The sequence below is a fragment of the Pelodiscus sinensis genome, chromosome 18, assembly GCF_049634645.1.
Source record: "Pelodiscus sinensis isolate JC-2024 chromosome 18, ASM4963464v1, whole genome shotgun sequence".
Classification (NCBI taxonomy): domain Eukaryota; kingdom Metazoa; phylum Chordata; order Testudines; family Trionychidae; genus Pelodiscus; species Pelodiscus sinensis.
In genome coordinates this window covers 31,747,304-31,768,738 of record NC_134728.1, presented here as the reverse complement: position 1 = coordinate 31,768,738, position 21,435 = coordinate 31,747,304, and the positions used below count along the sequence as shown (strand labels likewise).

Here is a 21,435-nt window from a genome sequence, read left to right as displayed (position 1 = left end):
TTGATTCTTTCACTGACTACAGGAGAAAACCATTTAGTCTATGTAGCATTGTAAAGCTAGTGCCCCTGAGCTTAGTTTGACAATTATTTTGGCTGGTACACTTGTCACTTTTTTGCTTTTCTAATTCTCACCCAGCTTGTCCAGCCAAACGAAAGATGTGGGTTTCTTCAATAAGAGTGCAAACTGTGTTTCGATAAACAATTAGTCATGTTATGAATAGATGCCATGCCATGTGAAGAACACAGGACTTCTTTGGTTTCTCTCATAGGACACAAGAATGGAATCAACGTTCCCTCTAATCTTTTCCATCTATGTGCAGAATAAATATTTATGTGCACCAAGGCATGTGCAAATGTGCACCACTGGTAGAAACAAAACCTAGCTGTGGGCACTCTGATAATCGACTGGGTAGCTTTTGAGTCTCCTGTGTGGTTCTTTGCTTCCCAATCAAATAGAACGTTCTCACCCTTCCCCAATCCCCCGTGTTGCTTCAGGGGAGCCAGGGATTGTCATTCCCAAGGCAGTGCTCTTCTGATGGACAAATGGTCTCTAATATGCCTTTCTTTCCATCCCCCTGCTTCCACAGCTCTTAGGAAAAATGCATTGCAAAGCCAGCATCATTCTCTGAGCTCCCCACTGGCCTGGACATTTCTGGTTCATAGAACTTCTAGCAATGTCTGGCCTCCCACCCTTCAAGATTCCCCATTATAGCGCATCAGGGATCTTCGCCCTCTGGATCAGTGGGTGGTCACTCAGCCTAGGTCCACTGAGTCCTGTAGTCCTGGGTCTTGGGCATGTGATCAGCCCAGAGCAGGGATGACTAAACCAGTTACCCTCCTCAGGGCTGGTAGTCTCTAGTTCTGGGGCTTGGGCCTGCACTCGGACCGAGCCAACAGTCCTCGCCCTAGAAGGTCACATGGTTCAGGATTAGGGTGAGGCAGCAAACAGGCAATTAATTAGAGTGGCCCAGGCCCTGGTTCAGGGTGGGACAGCGAACCAACAGTTAGCTTATAGAAAGAGGCCCAGGCCCTGGTGCAGAGCAGGGCAGCAAACAGTTATAGTCAGGTAAAGGAACAGTCAGGACTCCTAGTTCCGGCAGAAATCTGGCCAACACAGGCAGTGGTGGAAGGGGGAGGAAGTGGTGGAAGGGGGAGACTGCCACCCAGGGATTAGGGGACGGATGGACACAGGCCGGCCCCTCTCCACTGTCCCAGCCCAGGGCCCTAACAACTGCAGACTAGCCTGCAGCTGCCGTCAGTGTGGATCTGCACCACAACATGCCAGCCGCTGTTCTGGAATGGCCTGACTAATGTTCGCTATTCCTGGGCTACTTTGGTTCCCCCCTCCACTTATACCTGGGCCTCTGGCGGGTCCGCTGGGGCTCGACAGCTTTGGCAGGGGTTGACCTCCCAGTCCAGCAGGGTCCCGGTGGTCCAGGCCAGTCCTCAGCTTCCTGTAGGCAAGGTGATCCCAGCCTCCCAGTTTGGGAGCATAGGGAAGGCATCTGGTTCCTCTGATGGCTGGGCTTTGACTGAGCTTCTAGGCTGGGTTTTTATAGTCCTAGTCACGCCTCCTGACTTCCAGTCAGGGGAATGGGTGGGGCCAGACCCTGCCCACAAGGGCTCAGAGAGGGGTTCTTCCCCCTTCTGGTCAGTGGGCAGTCACTCCATGTCTCTATACCCATTTTCAGCTCTCCTAACCCAAGGGAGGAAGGGGATGTACAAGCATGCCAATCCGAGCTCGTATCTCATGGCCTGGTTTTTGGATGGCTGTTGACAATGCTCATGTTTGGACCCCATTCAAGTGATCCTTAACCAGAGTAGAAAAGAATTTCCTAGAACTTGCGATCAAGCAAAATTGAGACACTTTTGGACTAGGCACCGCTGCACCAATGTTCTCTAGATACTGTGTGTTCAAGACTATCTCCAGTACCTAATGGCTTTAGTATCACAGGGGTCTGCACTGGGACTAATCCTATTCAACCTATTGATAAGTGATCTGGAGAAAGGGTTAAACAGTGAGGTGGCAACTTTTGCAGATGATACTAAACTACTCAAGATAGTTAAGACCAAAACAGACAGAAAAGCTTCAGAAGGATCTCACAAAACTTAGGTGATTGGGCAACAAAATGTCAGATGAATTTTAATGTTGATAAATGCAAAGTAATTCTTGTTGCAAAAATGTAATCCCAACTTCATATACAAAATGATGGGGACTAAATTAGCTATAACCACTTGAGAGAGATTTTGGAATTTGAAAACATCCATTCAATGGTAGAATTTTCCGGAGCTCCTAAGTAACTTAGGCATCTACATCTTGCTGAGTGACGGTGAAACATATGGAGCAATTTTTCAAAGGTACTTTGGCGTCTAAAGATGCAACTAGGCCCCTAGTGGGATTTTAGAAATGAATAAGGATGTTAGGTGCCTGACACTCACTGATTGTAACAAGGCATATGCATTCTCTTCTGTAAATACACCATACGGATCTGTCCTTCGGTAGCATAGGATTAAACCTGACCTTTAGAAGACTTGAGTAGAAAAGTACCCTATGGCAATTCTATGTCTGGTCCCTTTGGACTATCATCCTAACAGGGAAACTTTGTTGAAAAATAGATACCATATCACCTTCAAATGGGTAAACAAATCTTAACTTCAAATACGTTCAGAATCCTAACCATGGCATTTTCAAAGAACTTTTTGTCTCATTCTTGTGTAGGAAGGTTGATCACTCCCAAAGTTGTCAAGCTTTTAATTTACTTGAAAATGTCTCCAATGAAGGAGAATTTCCTAACTAACTTGTGTTGTGAAACAGACCTTTGTAAGCATATGTATATTTGTCCAAGCTATTAGAGAGAAAGGAGAGACAGGTATCAAAATATCACTCTTCAGTTTTCATGAGTAGAGAACCTGTGTATGTATCTTTGTAAAAAACTCAGTGGACTTAAATCAGTGACAGTTCTTCTTCGAGTGATGTCCCTGTGGGTGCTCCACTGTAGGTGCTGGGCTTGCCCTGGCGCCGCAGTATGGAGATTTTTGAAGCAGTAGTTGGCCGGACCACGCATGCGCGGAGGGCATCTCACGGCATTGGCGTTCTTTCATGCCGTTCAGTCTGTCTCAAGCCAGTTCCTCTTAACCGCCTCAGGCTGTAGACAGAGTGAACTGCTCTCCTCGGATCTTCTTGTTCGTGAGAGAAATCAAAGTTGTTCTGTTAATAGTTATTCGTTATATTACTCTTATCTTCATTACCGTTAGTTTCATTCCCTTGTTTTAAAAAAAAAATTCTTATTTGATAGTTAATCAGTTAACCTACTTTCATAAGCCTCTGTTGACTCCCTTTGTATGTAGTTAGTTCTTACCCTTCAAAAAGTTAAAAAAAAAAAAAAAAAAGTAATAAGGAAAAGGAAAGAAAGACTATATCATAATGCCGGAGTCCCCAGGTTTTAAAAAAATGTGAGACCTGCCGTGAGGCCATGCCAGCCTCTGACAGCCATGTGAGGTTTATATGTTGCCTTGGGGAAGGAGGCCACGTTCCACAAAAGTGTCCTCAGTGCTCAAAGCTTATAGCTAGAGTGCGATGAGATAGTGTAATGAAGCTCCGCATGATCCTCTTCGATAAGGCTCTTCAGCCTGAAGGATCAGCCTCTCCCCTGTGGCCTTCCTAGCAGCCGCAGAAGCGAAGGGCCTCCTCCCTAACTTTGGTCCTTCCGTGAAAAAACAGACCATCCCCAACCCACTCCCTGCTGGCCACTTCGAGTGGCAGATTGAGTACAGGGAGCAAGCCAGGCACGTCTGGGGTAGATGCGGCACGTGCAGTTCCAACAGCGCTGTCTGCATAAAAAACACCGAGTGCTACACTGCCATAATCAACCCATTCACCAGCACCAACAACTGCCTCAGCACCAGCACCCTCTGTGCGCAAGCCTTCGGTGCCAATGGCACCGACTCCACAGCCGGCACCGACGTGCACCGACTACCCCTCAGCACCGGCCTCTGTGCCTGAGTGGCATTATAAGCACTGCGATCGTGCAGCATCGGCTGTATCGGCACTGATCCCTCTGGCACCGATCCCATGGGCACCAGCAACTGCTCCCTCGGTACCAGAACCTACCATGGCACTGCAGGGTCCAATCTCTGCGAAAGCGACTGCTAAGACTGCTCGGCACCAAAGTCCTTCACCGCACTCGCCATCTCTAACCTTTTCTCCAACGCCATCATCTCCACCTCCACTTCAGTTGCCCAGGTGCTCATCAGTCAGACATTATTCACCCTTCCAGTGTCTGCCGTCTCCTTTCTTCCCTCCAACAAGGCAGCATATTAGCCACCACCATCAGTGCGTCTCTGCCTCGCCTTCACCAATGCCACGGAGGTCTTACTCCCCATCAACATCGCTTTGTTCACCGGACTATTCTTATAGAATAACGTATAGCAGGTCTCACTGATATGATCACTCCCCTTCCTGCTCTTCTTATTGTTACCAGGACCATTATGACAAACGCACCTATTACAGGCGACATTCACCATACCACCACTCTTACTAACATGACTCGAGGTCATTCCCAAGGTCTCTCACGGGCTACTCGTCTTCCAGATACTTGCCAGTGCTCGACCACCCCACTTGACTCAGGTGCCAATATCTCCACACCCTCCCCCTTCTGAAACGGAAGAGGAACAACCAGTGGTACAGGAAGCTCCACAGCATGAGTTATCGCCCACTGAGCAGTTGTCCTCCTCACCAGATGACGCAGTCATTCCAGGGGACACCTCTCCCCCAGACGATCTCAGGCAGTTCCAAGACCTTTTTAAAAGAGTTGCAGTATCCCCGGAGATTCAGCTCACTGAGATAAAAGAGAAGCAACATTATCTTCTCAAGAATCTTCAGACATCTCACAGCGTCAAACTTGCCATCCCACTTGATGAGGCTATATTGGAAGTTGGCAGTGACCTATGGCAAACGCCGGCGTCTGCACTCCCCAAAATAAAAGGGCCAATAAGAAATATTTTGTCCCGCCTAAAGGGTCAGCGTTTCTATTTACACACCTGTACCCTAACTCATTAGTGGTTGACGTGGCGCACCAGAGAGCAAAAGCCCCCCATTGCAAGAATCAGACGTCAAAAACACAAAGAGACTAGATTTATTTGGCAGGAATGTATACACATCATTGACTCTGCTCCTTCGCATTGCTAGTTATCTCTCACACCTATTGAATCACAACTTCGATCATTATACTAAGCTAACAACATTGATGGAGTCTTTGCCCGAGTCCAAAAGGCCCATCTTAAAGTCCATTGTCCAAAAGGGCTACACTTCCACCAGGGCCAGCTTACAAATAGCAATGGACATAGCGAACATGGCAGTGCGAGTGACGGCCACGGCATTTGTGATGAGGAGGGCCTCGTACCTCCAGGCCGCCGCTGTCCCCAAAGACCTACAAGTGAAAGTAGAAGACTTACCATTCGAGAAGGATAATCTTTTCGCTGAAAAGACTGACATGGTTCTGCACTCGAGCAAGGATTCCAGATCGACTCTCAGAACTCTAGGGATGTACACCCCGCCCTATCAGAGAAAGCACTACACTCCTTTCCAGAGGTGCTATGACTACACCCATACCAGGCAGCAGTGGCAGCAACAGCACCTCCCATTGGACCAATCATGCCAACGTCACCGACCTCCCAGACGTTGGAACCAGAATAATCGCCTGCAAGCTCAATCCAATTCCAAGCAGTACGTTTGACTGCTTGGTCGAGAGCAAGCAACCAGTGTTACCAGCCTACCTGCCCACGAGTACCCATTTGTTTCACCATCACTTACTCCCCTTCTACCGCCAGTGGGTGGATATCACCAATGACAAATGGGTATAGGAGATAATCCAATTTGGTTATGCCATACCATTCATATCCATCCCTCCCACAACCCTACCAATCCCATCCCTCTTCAGGGACCCATCTCACGAAGATCTACTACGTGCCGAGATGAACCATCTACTAGAAATCGGTGCGGTGGAAAGGATGCCCAACCATTTCAAAGGGAAAGGCTTTTATTCCCATTATTTCCTGCTCTCGACCTACAGGACGCGTATTTCCACATTACAATTCATCCAGCGCACAGACGATTCCTACGTTTCACTGTTAGCGAAGATCACTTCCAATACTGCATCCTACCATTCGGGCTCTCCGCTGCTTTCAGAGTGTTTACGAAAACGCTCTCAGTAGTAACCGCTCACGTCCAACGCAACGGGGTTGTTATATTCCCCAATCTAGACGACTGCCTCATAAAAGATCGGACCTCCTTGCAAGTATGCATGATGCTCAACATCACCAGACAAACTTTCCAGTCCCCAGGCCTACTCATGAACGAGGACAAATCCACACTACAACCTACCCAAGACTTGAAGTTCATTGAAGCGCAACTAGACTCCTCAGTAGTAAGAGCATTCCTGCCATTGGCCAGATTTCATTCAATTCAGCTATTGATTAGATACCTTCTGAGCCAAGCGCACGGTACAGGTTCTTACATCTCTCGCCGTTGTGGAGCATGTTCCCAGCGGAGGCCATGTTCAAATGATCCCACCTGCGGGCCGTGTGTTTAGCCCTGCATAAACCCAAACCACACTGTGGGACGCAAACATACAGGCCAGAGGCTGCATGCAGCCCACAGGCTACGTGTTGAGTAGCCTTGCAGTAGATTGAGTTTCCAGATACCACCCCACAAGGCATATTTTGCACAAGATATATCCTAACCATATAAAAGTGGTGAACACAGGGTACAGAGTGTCACTATTACTTTATAAATATACCTTCTTTTTCTGTTCAGGAGTTCCCAAACATTCATATCCTCCTTCATGGAAAAAGTCTAGGCATCTGTTTCTTCTCACTAGGCCCTGCCATGTCTAGGGATTATTGTTATGTTGTAACTTGGTTGTGTGTTCTAGTACACAAAAGACTCCAAAAAGATTGGAGGATGCTTCAGATCATTCTGTGTAGTCTGTGGCTTGCTCTAGACTTCAACTCAACTGTCATTTTAGCCATAGACTATGCTAGCACTGTGAGATTAGCCCTTTGCTGACCGTTCCATGCTGCCTTCTCTAGCCAGGTAATTAAACTCTGCTGCTGGGGGGGGAGGTCAACCCATTCAGAAGTCACTAACATTTAAAAATTCCCAGTGCAAATGCATGGCTCTTATTTCCAACCCACTGCTCATGATGATGCTTTAGTGATCCCATTCATGCTTCTTGATATTAATCCCTAGACCCCAGCCAAAAGGAGCTGCCAGCATGCTTCCTCCTACCCATCCCAGATGTTCTGATTAGCTTTGGACTGAGACATATGCAATATGGGACCCACTATGAGTTACAACAGGAATCGTCAGGTCTACAATAGGATTTGGGGGCAACTCACGCATCTGGTAATTCAGTGGATAGGGGACTGATGCCATGAAAAATTATGGCTATAATGGAGATTGCCTGTCTCCTAGAACTGGAAGGGACCTTGAAAGGTCATGGAGTCCAGTCCCCAGCCTTCACAGCAGGACCAAGTACCATCCCTGATGAATTTTTGCCCCAAATGTCCTCTGCAAGGATTGAACTCAGAACCCTGGGTTTAGCAGGCCAATACTCAAACCACTGAGCTATCCCTCCCCCCATGAATGTGACCTTCTGGAAGGTTCAGCACTGTATCAACACGTGCAGTTGGCAGCTGCACACATTCCTTTTCTGAGGAATTGGATCGAATATGACAAACTTAGGCCCTGTGATGGACACAGAAAGTGGCACCTTGCAGGTTTCCGAGAAGGGCTTATCTGCAGACCCAGCCTTGTGATTCCAGGGAGATTCAAATCCAGCCCTCTGAGCTGCAAGAGACCAACAATCCATAGATTCTGAAGCCAGAATGGGCCATTTTGAACATCTAGTCTGATCTTCTGGCATCTACATAACTTTTTCCTGAGTCTCATAACCTGTCTGGAGACACTCAACCAATCCACAGCTGATGACTGAGATCAAAGAAGCGGCACTAGAGAAGATACCATTTCAGTCTGGTAAGGGACTTTAAATTTACCCAGTTTGTGGTTAAAAAACTTTGTGGTGTTTCAGAGGCTGCTTGTGGTGGTGTTGAAATGCAGGAGGAATTCAGAAGTTAAATATATGAGCACAAGTTACCAAGGTTTAACCAGGAAAAGATTTTATTGCTGTGAGATGAGCAGCTGTCAACTGCAGCTATGTGGATACTGTCAAGCAAGCAGCAGACATTTTTCAAACGTGTAAAAGCAGCACATTGAAGCATGCCAGTTCATGAAATTTGACGGTGTCATTTTCAGGTGACACATATAGCTAGACTAATAAAGCACCTTAGAGCACTTCTATCATGTGCATTTTGGGTAAGAAATTAATTATAATTTGTGCTTTCAAATAGGGATGTAAGCAGCTAGTCACTCAACTAGTCACTTCCCCCCCTTGCTGCCTCTATCATCCTCTTGCTGCCTTAAAAGTCTGTTCCCGCCAGGTGGGCAGGGGAAGCAGAGGCACAGTGGGGGACTGGGCGCAAGCCAGGAATCAGCTGTCTCAGCTTGCGCCCGGTCCCAGATGCTGCACCTCTGCCTTTAAATGCTCTTAAAGCAGAGGCACAGGATCTGGGACCAGGTGTGAGCTGGGACAGCTGATTCCCAGCTCGCGCATGGTCCCCCACTGCACCTCTGCCTTTTACATGTAGTAAGAGCCAGGTGGCAGTTCCCCCCTTATTGACTAATCAAGTAGTCAATGGAAATTCCATCAACTACTCGATTAGCTGATTAAACGCAATGTAACATCTCTATTTTCAAAAGAGTTCAAAAGTGGTCTGTAGCTAAACCAGTTAGTTTGCACATAAAAAGCCCTTCTTTGAGGCCAAGATGAAAACATTAGTGGCCAGGGGAAATATCAAAAATATGTCATAGGCTGTGGATTTTAGAGCTATTTTTACTCATGGGTCACTAAGGGTGTTTAATGCAGTCAACATTCTAATAAGTTGTTAATTTTCAGCCTTCCTTCCACATATTATCCAGTGTGAAGACTTCCTGAAATGTATAGGAATTTTCAGTATTTTAGGTCCAAGGGTGACAATACTGTTCCCTTGGCCCCTTTTGATGATTAATAATACCTGAATGTGAAGTACAGTGGAGTCTGGATTAACCGACACCCGGTAATCCGACACTCCTCTTTATCCGACCCTGCAGCTCCCAGGGACTTTGTCCCTGGGAGCTGCAGGGTCAGATACAGCGCAGGCCGAGAGAACGGCCTCACTTGCTGCCCCGTCGCTCTCTAGGAGCAGCTGCAGCCAGGACGTTTCCAGGCAGGAGCGGCGGCAGCAGCAGCTTCTCCTAGAGAGCAAGGGAACAACTGAGGCCGTCCTGGCTGCAGTGGCAGCAGCAGCTTCTCCTAGAAAGCAAGGGAACAGCTGATGCTGCTCCTGCGGGGGACATCCCCCGCAGGAGTGGCATCAGTTGTTCCCTTGCTCTCTAGGAGAAGCTGCTGCTGCTGCCGCTCCTGCCCAGAAGCATAGCGGCAGCAGCAGCCGCTTCTCCTAGAGAGCAAGGGGAACAGCTACTGCCGCTCCTGCCTGGAAGCATCCTGGCAGGAGCGGCAGCAGCTGCTCCTAGAGAGCAACAGAACAGCTGATGCTGCTCTGCAGAGACTTCGTCCCTGGCAGGAGCAGCATCAGCTGTTCCGTTGCTCTCTACAGTAGAGTCTGTATCATCCGACATATTCGGTAATCCGACCATGTGTCAGTCCCGTTTAGGTCGGATGATAGGGACTCTACTGTATCACTTTAAAAAGGACAGCTTTCAATATTGTTAGTGATTTGAGAGAGTTACCAGAGTGTATACTGCTTTTCTTGCTGCACGTGGGAGAAAATTTGGGCAGGACTGGATCTGTGTGCAAAGGTTCCCATCGTTTATAGTCTTAATGTTTATCCTCCTGCAGGCACTTCCAGTTGCACCCCTGCTGGGCTAGAAGACCCAGGACGGCATTGGAGAGTCCACAGAACTCTGACTTTGGAAAGGGAAGAGAAGGGAGGACATGCCTCAGGATTTACAGATTGACACTGTCCAGAGATCTGACCACTCAGGCTGTGTCTAGAGTTCAGGCTTCTTTTGGAAGAGGCTTTTCCAAAAGAGATTTTCTGAAAAAACTTCTTCCGAAAGAGAGTGTCCACCCAGCAAAAGCGCATCAAAAAAGTGATCTGCTTTTTCGAAAGAGAGCATCCACACTGAATGGACGCTATCTCGCATTTCAGCTGTGATTACTATGTATGGACTGGTCATCGGGGCATGTGCTTTTTCCTCTCCCTCTTCCCCATCCACACATGCCTTTTTCCAAAAGATCTCTTTCGCAAAAAGGCTTCTTCCTCATAGAAAAAAGTTTACCAATGTCAGAAAACCCTCTCTGTTCTTTCAATGTTTTTTTGAAAGAACGCAATTGCATTGTGGACATAAGTGAAGTTTTTTTGGAAAAACAGCCGTTTTTCCAATAAACTCTGCCGTATAGACATACCCTCAGATATCAGTCTCCAAAGGACTAACGCTGAGTTATCTGCAGCACAACAAGGAGATGGAAAGGGAAGGCAGGGAATTCCAGAGATAAAAGTTTGAAAGATTTGTGGTGACTGTAGAGACATTTTCAAGCAATTCTTCTGTCTCTATGTACTGTGCAAGCTATACCCTCTGGTCTGCATTATCACATATTCCATTTTGAGAGCTGTACCATTTAGGTGAGAGAGAAGCAGGCGTTATTTACATACTAGTATGCAGAGAAAAGGGAAAGAAAACACCATCCAACTGAGACGAATTATCATTAGCTTTAAAGAATGTGTTGTTCCTTATGGGTAAAAAAGAATGGCTTTTGGGGATATGAGTGTAAGCTAATGCATTGGAATTGCATTGGTGGTAGCACTGCACTATTTGATTTGTGTGTTTAAAAAAGTTTAAGTGGATGTTGTTTGAAAAGTTCAGTACAATTCCCTAGTTTGTAAAACCCCTCTGCGTTGTGCTGCTTTGCTCTAAAGTGTGTGTTTTTAATAGTTTATGTTCAAACCAGAGCTCAGTGTGATAGTTACCCTTGTAAATATGTTGATAGTAAGGCAAACGATTCAGTTAAAAATCCTCTGTCAATTCTTCATATTAACCATGAAAGTATAGAGGACATCTCTTTTGCTATAGGTGGAAGCATTCTCAACTTGAATTTGAAGAGGTCTGGCATCTGAAAAAAAAATTAGTGGTTCCACCTCAACAATCAATTCAGGTCTGAAAATTTTACTTTTGTTTATATTATTTTTGTTGTTCTAAAAATGCCCTCCATAACATAAGCTAGGGAATTTCACCCATAGAGTCTTTCTTCGAATTCATTAACTTACAGTTGAGCTAAATCTGAATTTTTAGAAAGATATCTTGAGTTAGGCTATGTCTACACTGGGAAAGTTTGGGGACAAAAGTGCTGTTGACATGCAGAAGTGAAAACCTATCAAACTGGTTTTTCTGCCTACCATTGTTGATGTTGGAAATAATCCAGGACACTCTGGATGCAGGTGAAAACAAGCGGAGGATTTATTATACACCGGCTGATGGAGTGACACTCAGGGGTTACCCTGGTGAACACTGGTTAATTAACACAATACAATAGGTTATATAGTCAGCAGGTGGATGGAGGAAAAATGATTTGATAGGTCTAGCAGCAAGATGAAATGAGCACATAAGCCAATAGAACTACTAAAGATTACATAATATCTCCGCCCATTGCAAAGTAACAACTCATTAATTAATATACAGGTAGTTACTGTTCAAATGCCAAAACATGTCAGCAAAACAGTAATAACATTTTAGTTTGCATAAATGATGATGTTTCTATAGCAGGCGGGCATGGCCTTGAGTTGGTGCAGCGCTTGGTTTTCAGGCTCATTATCTAGGAATGAAGCAAGACAGTTAAGCATATTTTATGAATGTTATCTTGAGCAAAGTGTGTTACGTTACTGTGGTCCTGTCAGAGTGTCTTAGAATGTGGTTGCTATGGTGTCAAGGGTCGTCTTACTGCCTGCAGCTTTTATCCTGACTCTGGTGTTCCCAGGCCTAATCCCAGGATGGAGTCATGCTGTTTAGAGGCCTACTAGCATATTTAGGGCTGCCTCAGTTTACCTTACAGTTGACATTTCATAGCCACATTCCTAGCTCCCCTGTTGGCAGATAGAGTAAAGCATTGTGGATAAGCATCCCACAGTGCAGTGCTGTAGGAAGGCAGGGCTGATCTTTCCACTTCTTGGGATTCTTTCTGAGTTCTCCCTCAGCATTCTCAGGTCCTGGGAGTGGTATCAAGAGTAGCTCTGTAAGTACTCTGTGCTGAGGGATGGCAAAGAAGCACAGCTGTCTCTCCAGCCTTCCCCCTGCAGCAGCAGTCTGCCTGCTGCTGTATTCCTAGCAGGATAGAACAGGAGCATTCCAGTGATTTTCTCTTTTTGTTTGTTCCCCAAACGGAGCAGCTCGCTCAGTCTACGTCTTCCTCATTTTTTCAGGAAGAACAGCTCTTGCTCAAGAGGGGCTTTTTGCGTAAAAAGGAGCCATCTACACGGCTCGTTTTTGCACAAAACCTCTTGCGCAAAAACAGCTGCTCATTACTTATGCAAATGAAGCACAATGATATTCTACACCATGCTTCATTTGTACATGCTTTTCCACAAGAAGGCTACAGTATAGACGTAGCCTCAGCTGTCAGATACTTCCCTGAGCTTTGAAAGGGGAGGGGCACATGCCTGCAGGGCAGCGGAGATCAAAACACTGAGCACAGCCATCATGGCAGACATTGTGAGATACTGGCGGAAGCCAGTTCTCCTGACAAATCATGTCAAATCACCTAATTTCCTTCTCTGATAGGGTCCCTGGCTCAGGGCTGAGGTAGAGCAGTAGCTGTGATGCATCTTGGTTTTATAAAGCTTTTGTCACACTCCCACATAAAATTCTCATAAGGATTCATGGTCTGGATGAAATGACGATACATCGGGTTTTGAATTCACTGAAAGACTGCTTAAAGTGCAGCTGTCAGTGGTTCACTGGTAGACTGGCAGTGTAGCTGGTGGATAGTGCAGTGTTCTGCCCTGGCTCCGCTATTAATGAATATTTTCATTAAGGACTTGGATATTAGTGTGGAGAGTGTTTGTATAACTTGTGGTGTTAAATTCTCAGGAATAAACTTTCGGAGAATATTCTCGAGAACATTCTCCAATGTGAGAATATTTTTGAAAATTTTCTCTTAAATACTTGTTAAATAGTTTTTAAAGAATTTTAATATTTATAATAATGTCTTTCTTTAATAAAACTTCAAGAATCATGAAAGTTTCCAATTGTTAAAATGAAAATTCGGGAAAGTAAAGAAAAAAGACAGAGGTTTGAATTACTAGAACTTTTATTGCAAATCTTCTGTTGCAGGATACAAATATTTTTAACTTTCTGGATTGAATACATTTCTAATCAGAATCTGCACTTTTCAAATTTGACTCATATATTTCTATCTCTTCTTCTTCCTCATACATATCCTCTTCTTCATCTTCTTCTTTCTCTTCAGCATCATCAGTTTCTTCTTCCTTATTTCTCTAGTTCTGTTTCCCTTTTTCTCTTGAGGATTTCAACGGAGCATCATTTGGGTTTTTAAGAAGCTTTATATTATGGGCTATGAATGTCAGCTTGCCTGCCCTTTCTTGTGTAAACTTGTTTCTTTTTGCACGATGAATGATACTGTAAGTACTGAAATTTCTTTCAGTTGCTGCCATTGTTGGTGGCATATTCAATATGTTGATCGCTGCTTTCTCTAATTTTGATCTATAGCAAATACCTTTCCACCATGTTACTGCATCTACTGAGCCAGCTGATTTTGTTACATATGATTTTCCAAAAAAAACCTTCTTTAGCATGATACTCTGCAAGCTCTGCAATGACTTTTGCTGAGTGATCAGTGCCATACATTATTGTGACTAATTTATCAATGAATTCAGTTCCTTGTATTTGTTCATTTCTAGTAAGGCACTCATCATTGAATTTTGGATCTAGAATATTTGCAGCTTACTGAATGTCTTGTAGCGCCATATCTTTTCTTTTTTCAAAATTTTTCATCACATCCTGTTTTTTGTTTTTATAAGAGCATCAACACGTTGATATTCAGCTTCCAAAAGTTTGTTAGAAAGTGAGTACCTGGCTGGCATCTTGTAAGATGGTCTTAATTTTTTCATGAAAGTAATCCAGCCTTCGTTTTCAACCAGTGAAAGAGGCGATCCTCATGAGAATATAGCTTGTGCAAAAAATTCATCCAAAACTTTGTTTTCGGTTTCATTCATAGAATCAGAGTAGCGACTTATAGAGTGAGACACCTTGGCTGAACTAGATGTAGAAGGTGGTGATGTAAATTCACTAGCACTATCACAGTGTTCTATAGATGTTGATGGTTGATGTGATCTGCTTCTGGACTCTGAGAATTTTGTTGCCTTTTCCTTGATGTCAGCAGGAGTCTTCAAACAATTGGAAATATGCTTTCTCATCCTTGTTGCATTTCTGATGTATTCAGCCTTGCAGTACTTACATTCATATAACACTTTGTCTTTAACTGTTTTATGAAGGAAATAATCCCACACATCACTTTTAGGCTTAGTTCTTCTTTTCATACTGATGAAAACACAATTACACCTTTCACAAAAGAGAATAAATGTGTTTTTGCCTCTTTATATACTTTTTGTGATGCTTCCATAACAGTCAGAATTCCTGACTCATGAATGTTCTGGAACAGTGGTCCCCAATGTGGTGCCTGCGGGCGCCATGGCGTCCACCAGGCCATTTCTGTGCGCCCGCCAAGTGATCGGGGCCAGCCCCGCCCCTAGGCGTGTGGCGCATGGGCGGTGCTGGCTCTGGGCGTGTGGTGTATGGGCGTCCCCGGACGCGCGGGCGGCACAGGGGCGGTGCCGGCCCCGGGCGGCACAGGGGTGGCTCTGCCCCCGGGCACCGAGCAGCCCCATAAGGTTGGGGACCACTGTTCTAGAAAGTTCCATAACATTCTGGAATGTTTTATGACGTTCTCAAACTATCTTGAATGATCAAGAAAGCTCTTTAACATTGAGAGTGTTCTAAAAGTTGAATACAATGTATTATTTCAAGAGGAAATGAAAAATTCTCAAATTCTCGGGAAATAATCTTTTGGAGAATATTCTCAGAATATTCTCGTTCTCGGAGAATATTCTTCAGAGAATATTCTCACCTCACATCACTACGTATAACATTTATGGATGGCAGCAAGCTGGGTGCTTTGAAGGAAAGGATGTGAATTCAGAACAACCGTGGCAAACTGGAGAATTGATCTGAAGCTAACAACATGAAACTGAGTAATGACAAGAGCTAAGTAGAAAACTTAGGAAAAATCAAAGGCACAGCTACATGAGGAGGAATAATTGGTTAGACAGCAGTATTGCTGAAAAGGTGTGGTTGTGGATCACAAATGGAATGTGAGTCAACAGTGTGATGCAGTTACATGTATTAACAGGAGTGTCATACCCAAGGCTTGGTCTACACTACACAGTGAGCTTCAAAAGGTTAGCCGAGTTAGTCTGTCACTGGAAAAAGAATGAATAATCTAGCAGCACCTTAAAGACTTAAAAAAAAAAAAAAACAACCATGTAGATGGTATCATTAGCTTTCATGGGTACAGCCCACTTCTTCAGATGAGTGGAGTTACTAAAAGTCCAGTTCCAAAATAAATAGAGGATGTGGGGGGAGGGGAGAAGGAAGGGGAACAAAAGTGAATTAGTGTTCATGTTACATGAAGCTGATAGAGAAGGTGCAAATTGTTCTTAAGTCCCCATTGTTTGGTTTTTAAAAGTCATTAGGATGCGGAAGGTCGTGTGCTAGCCAGGTAATGTCTTTAATACCTTTGTTCCAAGGCTTCCCTGTGCATTTGGCTTGTGGAATTGGCCTGAAACAACACAGCGACTTTGAGATCCATTAATGAACACTCTGATTCACTATCTCTGTCTCAGGTTCCTCTGTGACTAGCATGCTTTGATGGAAGGATGGTTATCCATGTCCCAGTTCTGCAAATGACTTGAGGCCAAGAACAAACCGCTATGCATGAGGCTGGCAGTCAGGACCACAGATGTGCAGGCCGGCATGAGAGCCCCAGGCATACGGGACCAGCAGCCTGGACCATGGTACAGAGTACTGGCAGCCAGAAGCTTAGACGCTGGGCCAGGATCCCAGGGTTCTGCAGCACCTCATCCACCCTTAGCTCTCTTTCTGACCCTAAGAGCGCTCAACCCACAGCTCCCATTTGGCTGGAAACAGGAGCAGCATAGGGCAGTTACCAGACAGAATTGCCCCCACCCAAGCCTCTTATCCCACATCCCCACCCTACACACACACACACACCCCAGCCCCCTGCCCTAAGTCCCTCTCTCACACCTCCAGCCCCCTGCCCTGACTCCTGCACTTCCCACACCATCCCCTGCCCTGAGCCCCTCACACCCATACCCACACACTCTCCAGCTCCCTGTCCTAAGCCCCCTAAGCTCCAACCCACACTTAAATTTCTTCCAGGTACTGTCACATGGCACCCGCCCCACACTGAAGACCCTGCCCTGAGGGTAGGGGTGCAATATGACAGTACCTGTAGGACATTTGTTACTTTCACACTTCTCTCAGGTGTGAAAAATGCATACCCCCGGTCTTGGGCGACACTGCTCTACCACCTAATTCTGGCTGTAGAGAGCACTGGGTGGATGGAGAATTCTCCCCAACTTCTTCATTTCAGGAGCAGTGCAGAGAAGAAATCATGCCTGAGGGTATGTCTGCACTTCAAGCTGGAGGGGAAATTGCCATGGTTTCTCTGTTTGTGCTCATAGACTGAAAACAGAGCTAATATGGGGCTGGGAATTGTAGGCTGTGCCCACCAACTCTGGGGGCAGAGGAGCAAGTTCCTACTGCTCACTTGCTGCTGCACACCTGGTGGAAGTTTCTTATAAGCTCGGAGGGGTTGTGACTGCTCTGGAGGATGGGTCATAATTCAAAATGACCTGGACAAATTGGACAAATGGTCTGAGGTAAATAGGATGAAGTTTAATAAAGACAAATGCACAGTCCTCCACTTAGGAAGGAACAATCAGTTTCATACATACAGAATGGGAAGCGACTGTCTGGGAAGGAGTATGGCAGAAAGGGATCATGGGGTTATAGTGGATCACAAGCTGAATATGAGTCAGCAGTGTGATGCTGTTGCAAAAAAAGCAAACATGATTCTGGGATGCATTAACAGGTGTGTTGTGAGCAAGACACAGGAAGTCATTCTTCTGCTCTACTCTGCGCTGGTTAGGCTTCAATTTGAGTATTGTGTCCAGTTCTGGGCACTACATTTCAACAAAGATGTGGAGAAATTGGAGAGGGTCCAGGGGAGAGCAACGAGAATGATTAAAGGTCTAGAGAACATGATCTGTGAGGGAAGACTGAAGGTATTGGATTTGTTTAGTTTAGAAAAGAGAAGATTGAGGGGGGACATGATAGCAGTTTTCAGGTATCTAAAAGGGAGTCATAAGGAGGAGGGAGAAAACTTGTTCATCTTGGCCTCTGGGTATAGAACAAGAAGCAATGGGCTTAAACTACAGCAAGGGAGGTTTAGGTTGGACATTAGGAAAAAGTTCCTAATTGTCAGGGTAGTCAAACACTGGAATAAATTGCCCATGGAGGTTGTGGAATCTCCATCTGTGGAGATATTTAAGAGTAGGTTAGATAAATGTTTATCAGGGATGGTCTAGACAGTATTTGGTCCTGCCATGAGGGCAGGGGACTGGACTCGATGACCTCTTGAGGTCCCTTCCAGTCCTAGTATTCTATGATTCTATGATAACTTCTTACACCTCTGCAGGGCACAGTCTAATCGTATGTACCTTCATGCATTTAACATTGATGGTGATTACACATTTGTCTTTTTTTTCTTTGCTTTGCACATCAATTGGCTCATCCTTTCTGTGATTCTTTAATATTTTAAAGCTCTGGAGTAAAGAGAGAAAAATCAAACATTTGTGTTCTGTGGCTGAGCTGCTGAGTAGTTTAAGAAGTTGGTTTACGATGGCATAGCCTGAGGTGGTAAGTCATGAGCTATAGAGCCTTGAACCAATCCCATGGAGCATGGGGGGTGAGAATACAGCATTTAACTTGTCAAAGATGAAGATGGTTTTACAGTCATTAATATTTTAATTTGTATCAAGCATCACCACGTCACTACATTGCACCGAAATGTGCTGACCTCTTTTGGTCTTTCACTGTGCCTGCTAGGCAGGAGAATTGTTTTCAGCAGCTAGCGGTGTTGTTATTGGCTGCACATTAGCCAAGACTGATTGTTGTATTTAGAATCTCTAGGGTATTGGCTCTGGGTTACTGAGTTCAGTGCCCTGCTGACAGGTTCATAAGGACGTGTGTTTTCTCTGCAGGGAATGATCTCTTCCTGGTTGCTGTCCATGAGCTGGGTCATGCACTGGGCCTGGAACACTCCAATGACCCCAGTGCTATCATGGCTCCTTTCTACCAGTACATGGAAACACACAACTTCAAACTCCCACAGGATGATCTCCAAGGAATTCAGAAAATCTACGGTGAGCAACATTAATCCTGTGTTTGTTTTCCTGGACCCATGTGTGCTGCTGGGTATCTTACAGACTCACAACGGTACTCGTCCCCTGCCAGAGTTTACAGGCTATGGATCAGATCCTCTCCTTTGGCAGGGAGGGCTGGTGACAAGGGCAGGGAGCTATAGGAGAGGTACAGGTGGGAGGATGCAAAGGGCAAGGGTTTGTGGCTTCTAGTGTCTGCTTATGAAGTTTGGGCTTCTTTAACATTTTAGAGAACTAAAGTTATAAGAAACGTGTCTGTTTTCAGTGGGGAAAGGAGACTTGAGCATGTGAAGGCTGCACAGGAGGAGGATCTGGGAGAGAAGATTTTGTGGGAGAAAACTGCAGGGTGGGAAGATGCTTTGGTACAGGGCGAGGAAGCATGCACAGAAGATGAGGCCCGAGTAGGGAAACGAGCAGAGGTTCAAAGAGTGGCTGCATGAGGTGGGACAATCTCAGTGTCATGTCCTAAGAGGCTGTGGGAGATTTACCTGGGGGCTAGACGTTCCTTCATCCTTCAAGAAATTTCTTTACTAGTTTGTGAGCAGACCAAGGCTTCCCATTAATCCGCTGGCAAAATGCTGGAATTGCTGATAAATGAAGCTTACAGGCTGTAATCAACCATAACAGCCAAGGAATAACTGATACTTCAGAACTGAGCATTCAAGGGAACCAGACTGGTACTTTCTGATCATAATTACGTGCCCTGCTGTTCCCTCATATCTGCCCCCAGGCTGGGCGCATCCCACTTCCAGTACTGTGCAGAGAACAAGCCTCTGATCAGAGCACCCAGCTCATCAACAGTCTGGCCGGCAGGATCCTTCCTTCCCTGCCTCATCTGGCTGAGTGAGCACCTGAGACAAGACCCTCTGGCCGGAAGACGAGCCCTGCACAGCACTGGCACAGTGTCTCAGGAGTGGCAGGGGTGGGGAGCAATTTCCAGACTGTTCAATTCCAAAACTACAGGCTCCACAGCAGCCCTCAGGCAGGAGCTTAGCGCCTCCTTTACCGTCTGCCCTAGGTTCTCCCCCAGGGACCATGGGATTGCTCCATCTCCTAGGCACTCTTGCTAACCACCTCTCTGCTGCGTTGGGTAAAGTCCCTGCAGTCAGGTTCCCCACCCTGGTGCGCAAAGTATCCTTAAGGTTTAACCCCTTCTTGCCAGCACTGTAGCCAGGAGACAGGAGGCCAGCAGCAACCTGGAGGTGTCAGCTTTCAACATTGTGCAGGTGGGGAGGATCAAGCTGCTTCCAGTTATGGGGCGGGTGGAGGAAGAGATGAGTTCTACAAAGACATGGGCCATGTCTCCGCCCCCCCCCCCCCCCCCCCCCATCCCATTCAGCTGGAAGCCGCTCCTGTCCCTTGCCTCTCGCACAGTGCTGAAAGGCTGCTGCTGGCCACATTCTGATGTGAGCCTTGACAGAAATGTGGGGAGGGCATGTGGTCCTGCTTGGGCTGCTCATGTATTGTCTTGGGAAGATGCGGCGCCAGACACCAGGAGAGGTGGGTTTGTGCTGTGGGCCCTGCCAAGCATCGAGAACGGAGAACATCGGCAAGGAGGGTTGCATCAGTCGGTCACCCACCAACCCCTGTATGGGAGTGTCTGTGTGTTCTCTTCCCTGTGGGAACCCTAAAGTCTTAAAGATAAGAATATAAAGAAAAAGAATCTAACTACACAATGTTTCTTTTTAACAGGCTTAGTCAGCATGTTCTTCATTTGAATGTTTGTACTGTATAGTTCTGATTGATTGTTGTTGAACTTGCCTGAATATGAGTAATTTTACTAGGTGGCCAGTATTCAGCATAGGGAAATCTGGTCATCCTAATCATAATAGAATGCTTTTGCATTGTCTAAAGTAGCATTTACAGCTGGACTCTTTTCTAGGATTCAGTATAACGTTTTGTACATCAGCAGGGCACAAATATTCAGCAGATTTCAAGATGCAGTCACTCACATTGCCAGATTTAGTGAGCTCACGTTGGAATGAAATACTGATCCTTCCTGCTGAGTCAGTAGGTGTATGTACAATGGCAGATGGTGAAATATTCCCCCCGGATAGATGTAATGTTTACCCTGTTCTGTTCATCCCTCTGGGGCTCCTGGCATTGGCCATAGTCAGAAGACAGGATACAGGGTTAGATGGATATTAGCCTGACCTAGTATGGCTGTTCGTATGTTCTTCTATTCAACCAGGATTGAGCCAGAGTGATCTCATTGATTGTTCTTTGGACTGGTGCAACAGGGGAAAAGACGTCACACTGACCGTGGCATAGACCCAAATAGTTGGTGCTCAACACTCTCTAGCCCCCTGACAATCAGCTGTTTGTTGGGCCCTGTTGATCAGTTGCTTGATGGCAGGAAGGAGGTGCTGGGGACGGGCAGTGTGAGGGTGGGAAGAAGTAGTGCAAGGGTGGGGAACTGGAGAGAAGGGGCAGAGCACCCCTCCTGGAAAAAAGAAAGTCAGCACTTGTGTATCTTGGTCCTGTTGTCAGAAAGGCATCCAATACTGATGGTCTCTTACTGTCTGGTTCTGACTAAGTCTCTGCTCCAAAGAGGGATAAAATCTGCTGTGTTTTGCACTGAGGCTAGAAGCAAACAGATCTATGTCTGGATACTTCCACTGCTCAAAAATGTCCCTTTTGTCAAGTGCTTCAGAAACTACTTGTGCATATTTGACTTTTCTCTGCTCAGACAATCTGCCAACTCATTGGACTTTTTCACTATGTTAATTGCTTAGCTGAAGTCAAAGTACATTATTGGCACTGTCCACACTGCAGGAAGTTG

The 21,435-nt window shown here is 45.8% G+C and overlaps 1 protein-coding gene across 7 annotated transcripts in view; it reads left to right on the top strand.

The window, feature by feature from the left end:
• The window catches only part of MMP24 (matrix metallopeptidase 24), a 114,583-nt gene that overhangs the window by 41,513 nt on the left and 51,635 nt on the right, over positions 1 to 21,435 (top strand). For 6 of the 7 annotated variants that reach the window (XM_075901449.1, XM_075901450.1, XM_075901453.1 and 3 more), the window contains one exon: positions 18,474 to 18,635. The exons of the other annotated variant lie outside the window; for it this stretch is intronic. In XM_075901449.1, coding sequence (XP_075757564.1) covers positions 18,474 to 18,635 — 162 coding nt within the window. The remainder of the gene's footprint in view (positions 1 to 18,473; positions 18,636 to 21,435) is intronic. 7 annotated transcript variants of the gene reach the window in all.